Source organism: Dipodomys merriami, unplaced genomic scaffold (genome assembly GCF_024711535.1).
Source record: "Dipodomys merriami isolate MVZ:Mamm:240054 unplaced genomic scaffold, mDipMer1.0.p SCAF_655, whole genome shotgun sequence".
In the NCBI taxonomy this organism is placed as follows: Eukaryota; Metazoa; Chordata; class Mammalia; order Rodentia; family Heteromyidae; genus Dipodomys; species Dipodomys merriami.
Window position 1 is genome coordinate 214,840 of NW_027206241.1, and position 9,669 is coordinate 224,508.

General features: G+C 65.7%; 1 protein-coding gene across 3 annotated transcripts; it reads right to left on the bottom strand.

The window, feature by feature from the left end:
- Nucleotides 1–596: 596 nt before the first annotated feature.
- On the bottom strand, nt 597–5,730 carry LOC138815658 (pseudouridylate synthase 1 homolog). Of its 3 annotated transcripts, none has more exons than XM_070005088.1 (6): nt 5,639–5,730; nt 4,919–5,132; nt 4,561–4,698; nt 2,951–3,053; nt 1,447–2,171; nt 597–901 (listed from the first exon to the last, which is right to left on the bottom strand). In XM_070005088.1, exons 2-6 carry the CDS (start codon nt 5,120–5,122, stop codon nt 854–856), a joined length of 1,218 nt encoding a protein of 405 aa, XP_069861189.1. In that variant the 5' UTR covers nt 5,123–5,132; nt 5,639–5,730; the 3' UTR covers nt 597–853. The 3 variants fall into 3 exon arrangements, with proteins under 3 accessions (XP_069861189.1, XP_069861186.1, XP_069861188.1); XM_070005085.1 differs by having other exon boundaries at nt 5,464–5,715; XM_070005087.1 differs by having other exon boundaries at nt 1,480–2,171; nt 5,464–5,713.
- Nucleotides 5,731–9,669: the final 3,939 nt, after the last annotated feature.

Genomic DNA, 9,669 nt, shown 5'->3' on the forward strand with positions numbered 1-9,669 from the left:
GCAAAGGTGAGAGGAGGAAATGTGCACTGTCACCCACGGGCCCCCCCAGGGAGACCTGGCGTCCAGCAATGCACACGGGGCGCGGGTCAGTGCGGCGCGCTATCCCCTCAACCCGCACAGTAGATGTGACAGGGCCGTTGGACGGGTGGTGTGGGATGCAAGGGCTTGCATGGTGGGAGGGGTGAGGATTCTACCAGCAGCAGCAGAAGGGGACAGCACACTGGTCCACCACAGCTTCCTCTGCGAGGAATGCACAGCAGATGGGCAGAGGGGAAGGCCTGAGGGCGTGAGAGAGGGTGAGGTATGTGCATATGCCTTGGAAGCTGCCAGGCTGCTGAACAGGGTAGGGTCTCCCCACAGCTTAGGAGCTGGCCAGCAATGGATTGGCTGAGACTATGGCAAGGGACTGCAAAGAGACAACTTCAGGGAGACCAGAAAGGGAAGGGCTGGAATGTTGGGTGGGCTGGAGGAACAAGGAGAGGGCAGCAGCAGCAGCAGCACCACCTCGTGCTGCCTGCCCTTTGCTACCACATCCCTCAGCCAACTGTCCGATCCCAACAGCAGCTCTCCATTCCTCAACACAAGTGAGAAAAAGATAACATCAAACCTTATTTTTATTTAATAAGAAAATCATCTCCTTATAAAAAAATAGTGTCTTTACATGCCAAAGTATGCACACATAATGCATGAGCTAAAAATAGATTCAATGCAGGTATTCCTGGGAGGAAAATTCAATATCCTGAGGTTATGAAGCCAAGCCACACCTGACAGGCTGGCCCCAGAAATCTTGGCTCCCCATATCCCACTCAGGTGATGGGCACAGCATGGAGACCCTGGGTGGGGCTCTGCAGCTTCAGTCCGTGTCTCCATCTCCGTCACTGCCCTCCAGGGAACTAGGGACCTGCAGAAAAGGGACAGACAGGAAAACGACTATGGGTCTGGCACTTACATCTCATGCAAGTAGGCATTCCTCCCCGGGGGTGGGGGGGACTGGGGGAAGACCATGGCAATCTATCATCCGTCCTTCTTCCCCACTGAAAAGGCTGGTCCACAGTTACTTCACTCTACAATATATATAGCAATTATCACCTGGTCCATCCAAGGGGCTGGCCTGAGACCAGGTTATGAGCAGTGTCAAATGCTCTCACACAGCAAAGCTGGCCCCCACTCCAGTGCCACCCTCATAGATGCAGACAGCTTCCAAGAGTACAAGGCTGGGATAAAACCATGCCTGAAATTTCCTACTCAGACCGGCCATGGGCCAGCATTACCCAGCACCGCCTGGCTGGCTCCAGCTCAGTAAGTCTTAAGCACCTAGGTCCCCTGGCACTGAGGGTAAAGAGTGAACAGGAGGCCACCAGTCCTCCGCTGCTATCTGCTTCTGGAGTGACATGTATGGGCTTCAGCATGCTCATGCATACACTAAGAATGGGAGCCAGTACTCACCCACTGGGCCAGCATCTTGAGACTCAGCCCTACCTTGGCGCTTGTGCTAGCAGTTGCGAGCGCAGTAGCACTGAAGTCATGGACAGGCAGGGTGCTCAGCCACTGGGCCATGGACCTCTCATCCCGCTCTGTGCTGACAATGGTGGGATAGATAAACTGCTCCTTGAAGGCTGCCACCTTCCCCTCCTCCTGAGTCCAGTCCAGTGGCTCATGCAGCCCATCCCTGCCAAAGCGCTGGTTATACTTCTCAAAGTGTACCCTCTCCAGGACCAGGCCAAGCCCAGGTGCCTTAGGGACATCCACCTTCTCCTCCCCCCAGCTGCGCTCTAGCACACTTTCTGGGGCGTAGCCCTTCACAATGGCAACCACCAGGCCAACCATCTTTCGGATCTGGTGCATCATGAAGCTCTGGCCCTTGACCTTGATAACAGCAAACTCCAGGCCCTCACGCACAAAAGGCTCTTCACAGTACATCTCCAAGATGTAGCGCCGTGCACTGGGCTCCCTTGGCCCCTTCTGTGAGGTGAAATTGTGGAAGTTGTGGGTGCCAGTGTAGCAGGCCAGTAGCCTGTTGACTTGCTGCAGGGTCTCCGTGCTCAGGCGGTAGGTCTCATCCTGCACATCCCGGTCCTTATGGGCAAAGGCGAAGGTGGGCAGCATGTAAAAATATGTCCTGGCATCGCACTTGTTCTTGGAGTTGAATCCTCCAGTCACCCTCTTCAGTCCTGGAGCAGCACATAAAAGATGAGCATGAGCTAGCCATCGGTGACTCCTTCCTGCAATATCCTAGCTGCTCAGGAGGCTGAGATCAGAGGATTACAGTTTGAAGCCAGCCAGGACCAACAGAGAGAGAGAGAGAGAGAGAGAGAGAGAGAGAGAAGGTATTATGATCCATTCATATCAATTTCTGATCAGGGCTGGGGTGTGGCTCTGGTAGTATACCTGCCTGGCGTGCACAAGGCCCAAGGTCCATCCTCAGCACAAAAAACTGTACCTTAAATACACGTTAAAAGCCTGTGCCTTCAAAGAACAGATTTTTCTTTTTTGAAAAAGAGGAGGAAAGGAAGGAGATAGTTAGGGGAAAGGAAAGTAGGAAGAAATAGGGAAACGAGGAAAACAGGCTAGAATATGCCTGGAAAACTTGCTCAGCAAACACAGGCTCTTTTTGTTTGAAGCACTGCCAAGACAAAAAGCAGAGAAGCTAAGAACCCCATTTAGCAATTCTGTTACAAAAGGGAACAGCCATCCCCTTCTGACCAGGAATATGATGTCCATACTCACAATGAAACAGCAGTGTGAGACAGAGGGCTCACCCAACTGTCTGCCACAAGTGGCAGTTCTGACTTCCTGAAGACCTACGGCTGCCCTGTCACCTGCTAGGCACCTGCAGTTCTACTGCTCTACATCCTCGAAGATGGACAAAGAAGGCCAACCCACACAGCCCTGTGTCTCTCTGCAAGGCCACCAATAGCCAGGTTGCAGCCTGTTACACGTCAAGGCTTACCCAGAATCCGAATGTGAGAGGGAAGGTGGCTGTTGATCTTGTCCAGGATGTCATCAATCAGCCATACTTTCAGGGATACCACCTGACCAGCTGCAGATACACCCTGAAAACAGAGTAGAGAGCTGGGAAGGTGGCTCAGTGGTAAAGTGCTTGCCTAGCATGCATGAAGCCCTGGGTTCAATACCTCAGTACCACATACACAGAAAAAGCGGGAAGTGGAGCTGTGGCTCAAGTGGTAGAGTGCTAGCCTTGAGCAAAAGAAGCTCAGGGACAGTGTCCAGGCCCTGAGTTCAAGCCCCAGGAATGGCAAGAAAAAAAGCAGAGAAGCCGGGCACCAGTGGCTCACACCTGTCATCGTAGCTACTCAGGAGGCTGAGATTTGAGGATCATGGTTCAAAGCCAGCCCAGACAGGAAAGTCTGTGAGACCCTTATCTCTGATAAATAACCAGAAAACTGGAAGTGGTGCTATGGCTCAAGTGGTAGAGTGCTCACCTTGAGCTGAAGAGCACAGGGACAGCGCCCAGGCCGAGTTCAAGCCCCACAGCCGACAAAAAAAAAAAAAAAAAAAAAAAGGCAGAGAAGGAAGGAGAAATGGATGGAGCCATCCCCACCCTGAGTACAACCTGCAGCACCTCATTCCCTAACAGAGTGGGGTTAGGAGACATCCAGCTCCATAGGCCTCCAGAGACACCAGTGAACAGTCAAGTATGACAACAGTGCTGTCGCTGGGCTTTGGTGGATGATGCACATCTGTAATCCTGGCTACTCAGGAGGCTGAGATCTGAGGATCATAGTTCAAAGCCAGCCTCAGCAGAAACAGCAAAAAAAAGTGGAAGTGGAGGTTTGGTTCAAGTAGCAGAGCACCAGGCTTGAGTGAAAAAGACAAGTGAAGACAAGTCCCAATACAGACAGGCATGCATGCACACATCCACTCACACACACAAGACTATCCCAAAAATACCAGTGCAGGGCTGGGAAGGCGGCTCAGTGGTAGAGCGCTTGCCTTGCATGCCCGAGGCCCTGGGTTCAGTTCCTCAGCACCACATAAGCAAAAAGAAAAAAGCCGGAAGTGGCACTGTGGCTCAAGTGGTAGAGCGCTAGCCTTGAGCTGAAGAGCTGAGGGACAGTGCCCAGGCCCAGAGTTCAGGCCCCACGACTGGACCCCCCCCAAAAAAATAATAATCTGTGGCTGAGAAGGTGGCTCAGTGGTAGAGTGCTTGCCTTGCATGCATGAGACCCTGGGTTCGATTCCTCAGTACCACATAAGCAGAAAAAGCTGGAAGTGGTGCTGTGGCTCAAGTGGTAGAGCGCTAGCCTTGAGCTGAAGAGCTGAGGGACAGCGCCCAGGCCCAGAGTTCAGGCCCCACGACGGAGACACACACACACACAAAATACCAGCACAGCCAAGGGCCGGTGGCTCACACTTACAATCCCAGGTAGACATGTCCACGTTACTCTCACCTCCACTTGACCAACACAAAGCCAGAAGCAGTGTTGTAGCTCACGTGTAGAGCGCTGGGCCTGATCACAACAGCCCAGGGGCCCTGGCCAGGCCCTAGCGCAGGCCCACGCGGCCGCGGGCCCGGGCGGGGGCAGGGGCTGCACCCACCTTGTCCGTTCGGGCACATCGCTGGAAGGACATCTTCCTCATGTCCGTGCCGTGGTTCTCGGGAATGCAGCCGGCCCGGACGAGAGCGGACACCAGGTCGTCCTCGATTGTCTTGAACTGTGAGGCCCCCACATTCCTCTGGGGGAGAGAGACAGACGTGGCTGTTCCCGCCCCGGCCGGCCTCGGGAGGGCTGAGGCCCCGGCGCCCCGGCGCCCCCGGGCGCAGGCGCTCCCCCTGCAGGGGTCGGGGCCCTTCCAGGCCCGTGGCCGCCGCGCACTGTCACACCTGCAGGGCGGGGAGCCAGGCCGGCGCGGGGCCGGCGGGGCCGGGGGCCCGGGGGGGGCCCGCCCCGCGCACCTGCATGCCGTGGTAGCCCTTCCCCGAGTAGGCCACGAGCAGCACGATCTTGCGCTTGGGCGGCTTCCGCGGCGGCTCCGCGTCCTCGCCGCCCCTCGGCCGCTTGGGCGGCTGCGGCTGCGCCTCCTCCCACACCCAGCCGCCGCGGGCCCTCCGGCCGGGCTGGCGCGGGGTCCGCGCGGGGGGCGCCTCGTTCCCGGCCATGGGCGGCAGGCTGGGGAGAGGGGGGCTCAAGTCGGAGGGGGACCGGGCGGCGCCTCCCGCAGCGCTTCCGGAGGGCCGGGCGGGCGGCGCGGGGGCGCGGGGCCGGGGGGGCGCGGGGCGCGGCGCGGGGCGGGGGGGGCGGCGCGGGGCGGGGGGGGCGGCGCGGGGCGCGGGGGGGAGGGCGGCGCGGGGCGGGGGGGGCGGCGCGGGGCGGGGGGGGCGGCGCGGGGCGGGGGGGGGCGGCGCGGGGCGCGGGGGGGAGGGCGGCGCGGGGGCGCGGGGCCGGGGGGGCGCGGGCGGGCGGGGGGGGAGCGGGCGGGGCGCCAGCGCCGGGTCTTTACCGGGGCGCCCGCAGGCCGGGGCGCGCGGCCCACCGTCCCCAGGCCGTCAGCAGCGCTGCCCGCAGGCCCGGGAGACCCATGCACGGCGGCCGGCAGCGCCTCGCCGCCCCGGACACGCCAGCCTCCGACCTCCGGGGGACCCAAGCGAACCTCTGACCCCTCCTGCCCCTCCTACCCCCGCTTCTCAGGAGTCCGGAGACCCGGCCCCGGCTACCCGCTCGGGGAGCGGCGGGCCACGTGGGCGAGGGCGGAAGCCGTCGGGAGGTGGACGGCGGCCGAACGCGATCAAAAGTCGGTCGCGGAAGAGGCGGGGCGGAGCGGGGCGCGGGGGAGGAGAGAGCGGGGCGCGGGGGAGAGAGGGGCGGGGCGGAGCGGGGCGCGGGGGAGGAGAGAGCGGGGCGCGGGGGAGGAGAGAGCGGGGCGCGGGGGAGGAGAGAGCGGGGCGCGGGGGAGGAGAGAGCGGGGCGCGGGGGAGAGAGGGGCGGGGCGCGGGGGAGAGAGGGGCGGGGCGCGGGGGAGAGAGGGGCGGGGCGCGGGGAGAGAGGGGCGGGGCGCGGGGGAGAGAGGGGCGGGGCGCGGGGGAGAGAGGGGCGGGGCGCGGGGGAGAGAGGGGCGGGGCGCGGGGGAGAGAGGGGCGGGGCGCGGGGGAGAGAGGGGCGGGGCGCGGGGGAGAGAGGGGCGGGGCGCGGGGAGAGAGGGGCGCGGGGGAGAGAGGGGCGGGGCGCGGGGAGAGAGGGGTGCGGGGGAGAGAGGGGCGGGGCGCGGGGGAGAGAGGGGCGCGGGGCAGAGAGGGGCGGGGCGCGGGGGGAGGAGGAGAGGGGGGCGCGCAGGGGGCGGGGCGCGGGGAGAGGGGGAGAGGGCGCGCAGGGGCGGGGCGCGCGGGGAGGAGGAGAGGGGGGTGCGCAGGGGCGGGGCGCGCGGGGAGGAGGAGAGGGCGCGCAGGGGCGGGGCGCGGGGAGGGGGAGAGGGCGCGCAGGGGCGGGGCGCGGGGAGGGGGAGAGGGCGCGCAGGGGCGGGGCGCGCGGGGAGGAGAGGGGGGCGCGCAGGGGCGGGGCGCGCGGGGAGGAGAGGGGGGCGCGCAGGGGCGGGGCGCGGGGAGGGGGAGAGGGCGCGCAGGGGCGGGGCGCGGGGAGGAGGAGAGGGCGCGCAGGGGCGGGGCGCGGGGAGGGGGAGAGGGCGCGCAGGGGCGGGGCGCGGGGAGGGGGAGAGGGCGCGCAGGGGCGGGGCGCGCGGGGAGGAGAGGGGGGCGCGCAGGGGCGGGGCGCGGGGAGGGGGAGAGGGCGCGCAGGGGCGGGGCGCGGGGAGGAGGAGAGGGCGCGCAGGGGCGGGGCGCGGGGAGGGGGAGAGGGCGCGCAGGGGCGGGGCGCGGGGAGGGGGAGAGGGCGCGCAGGGGCGGGGCGCGCGGGGAGGAGAGGGGGGCGCGCAGGGGCGGGGCGCGCGGGGAGGAGAGGGGGGCGCGCAGGGGCGGGGCGCGGGGAGTAGAGGGGGGCGGGGAGGGGCGGGGCGCGGGGGGGAGGAGAGGGCGCGCAGGGGCGGGGCGCGCGGGGAGGGGCGGGGCGCGGGGAGGAGAGGGGGGCGCGCGCGGGGAGGGGCGGGGCGCGGGGGGGGAGGAGAGGGCGCGCAGGGGCGGGGCGCGCGGGGAGGAGGAGAGGGGGGCGCGCGGGGAGGGGCGGGGCGCGGGGAGGAGAGGGGGGCGCGCAGGGGTGGGGCGCGCGGGGAGGGGCGGGGCGCGGGGGGGGAGGAGAGGGCGCGCAGGGGCGGGGCGCGGGGAGGAGGAGAGGGGGGCGCGCGGGGAGGGGCGGGGCGCGGGGAGGAGAGGGGGGCGCGCAGGGGTGGGGCGCGCGGGGAGGGGCGGGGCGCGGGGAGGAGAGGGGGGCGCGCAGGGGTGGGGCGCGCGGGGAGGGGCGGGGCGCGGGGGGGGAGGAGAGGGCGCGCAGGGGCGGGGCGCGGGGAGGAGGAGAGGGGGGCGCGCAGGGGCGGGGCGCGCAGCCTCCCGCGGCTTGGAAAGAGGCTGAAGGAGCCGGGCAGGGGAGCCAGGTGCCCAGGCCCCTGGACCGCGGCTCCTTCCGCTGGTGCAGTCAGGTGCGCTCGGGTGTGCGTTGGTGGGCCGCGGACGCACCGCCGGTGGGTCCAGCTTCGCACCCCGAGGCCCTCGGCGACACACCCGGACCCCGGCGAGGAGGCGGAGTCGCGTCTGCCCCGAAGCCGGGTCGGGCCCGCCGGGACCGGAAGCGGACCGAGGCACGCGGGCTCCGGGTGCACGCGGCAGGCTGGCCCGGCACCGGGGGGCCTCGCAGTGGGGACCCGGGGCGAGGATAAGGCTGGAAAGCCGAGGCTCCTGCCTGCCCAGGCCCGCGCCCTGCCCTGACCCCGGGGAGGGAAGGGGCACAGCTCCCAGGGCCTGGCACCCCAGCTGCCCCCCCTTCCCAGGGACGCCCTGCTCTGTCTTGCCCGGGACTGGTGCAGGACCCGCTGGAGCGGTGAGACGCCCCCGGCCCCCGAGCCCAGCCCTGCGCGGGGCACCAGGGAGTTCCCGGACGGAGGAGGAGAAGGAGGCCCTGCCGCCGGCCCCACCCGTCCTGACAGCCGGAGCCGGAGGGTAAAGCTGTGCCCGCAGAGTCGGGCCTGACCACCGGGTGTCAGACGGTCCAAAGCGCGCTTTCTTCTCGTGGTTTCCCAGGTGACCCGAGACCGAGGCCGCGGGTGAGCGAGGCCGCGGGCCGGGCCGGGAGCCCGAGAGCCGAGCCCCCAGCCCACACCGAGGCCGCAGCCCCGGGCCCCCAGCCCACACCGAGGCCGCAGCCCCGGGGCCCCAGCCCACAGCGAGGCCGCAGCACAGACCGAGCCCCCAGCCCACAGCGAGGCCGCAGCACAGACCGAGCCCCCAGCCCACACCGAGGCCGCAGCACAGACCGGGCCCCCAGCCCACACCGAGGCCACAGCCCCGGGCCCCCAGCCCACACCGAGGCCGCAGCCCCGGGCCCCCAGCCCACACCGAGGCCGCAGCCCCGGGGCCCCAGCCCACACCGAGGCCGCAGCACAGACCGGGCCCCCAGCCCACACAGCCCCAGCACAGACCGGGCCCCCAGCCCACACAGCCCCAGCACAGACCGGGCCCCCAGCCCACACCGAGGCCGCAGCCCCGGGCCCCGACCCGAGTCACTGCAACCCGATTCACTGCAAATACGAACACCAGTCAGGAGAACGCGTGCAATGTGGCTCCCGGGCGGCAAGGGCCTGGTCTGGCCTCCAGGCAGCGTTTCTCCTGCCCAAGACAAGCCTGTTCTCTGGGGTCCACTTGGAACCAGCCCCTGCTGGGTTCCAAGGTCCCCACTTCCCATGTCCCCTCAAAATACGGCTTCTTGATGAACTCCCACTCCTAATACTGTCCCTAGCCTTTTAGCAATGTTATGTTTACCATATAAAAACAGTCGTTTAGGGCTGGGAAGGTGGCTCAGGGGTAGAGTGCTTGCCTATCATGTATGAAGCCCTGGGTTCAATTCCTCAGCACCACATAAGCAGTAAAGGCCAGAATGGCGCTGTGGCTCAAGTGGTAGAGTGCTAGCCTTGAGCTGGAGAGCTGAGAGACAGCGCCCAGGCCCAGAGTTCAAGCTCTAGGACCAGCACAGAAGAAAAAAGCAAGCCCTCCCTGTACAACTAATGCATGCTACCAAAAAACCCAAAAAACTCAGCCCCAGTGACACCACATCAACAATTGCAGGTTTATTTCCTTAAATTGACATTACACAGAGGGACATAAAAGGGGGGACTCACATAAAACTCATTTTAATATAGATGGGAAGGATGGGGGAGCCTGGACACTACTTTGTGGAGAACAGGATTTGCACCCAGCATCCATAACCAGACGTGCGCGCGCGTACACACACACACACACACACACAGCTACCAGGAAACCACAGGACCAGGGGGCAGTGAGCCCCTCGGGTGCCACACACACACACACACACACACACACACACACACACACACACACACAGCTACCAGGAAACCACAGGACCAGGGGGCAGTGAGCCCCTCGGGTGCCACACACACACACACACAGCTACCAGGAAACCACAGGACCAGGGCGCAGTGAGCCCCTCGGGTGCCACTCACACACACACACACACACACACACACACACACCAGGAAACCACAGGACCAGGGGGCAGTGAGCCCCCTCCCCGCAGTCACTCCAGTGGTTCT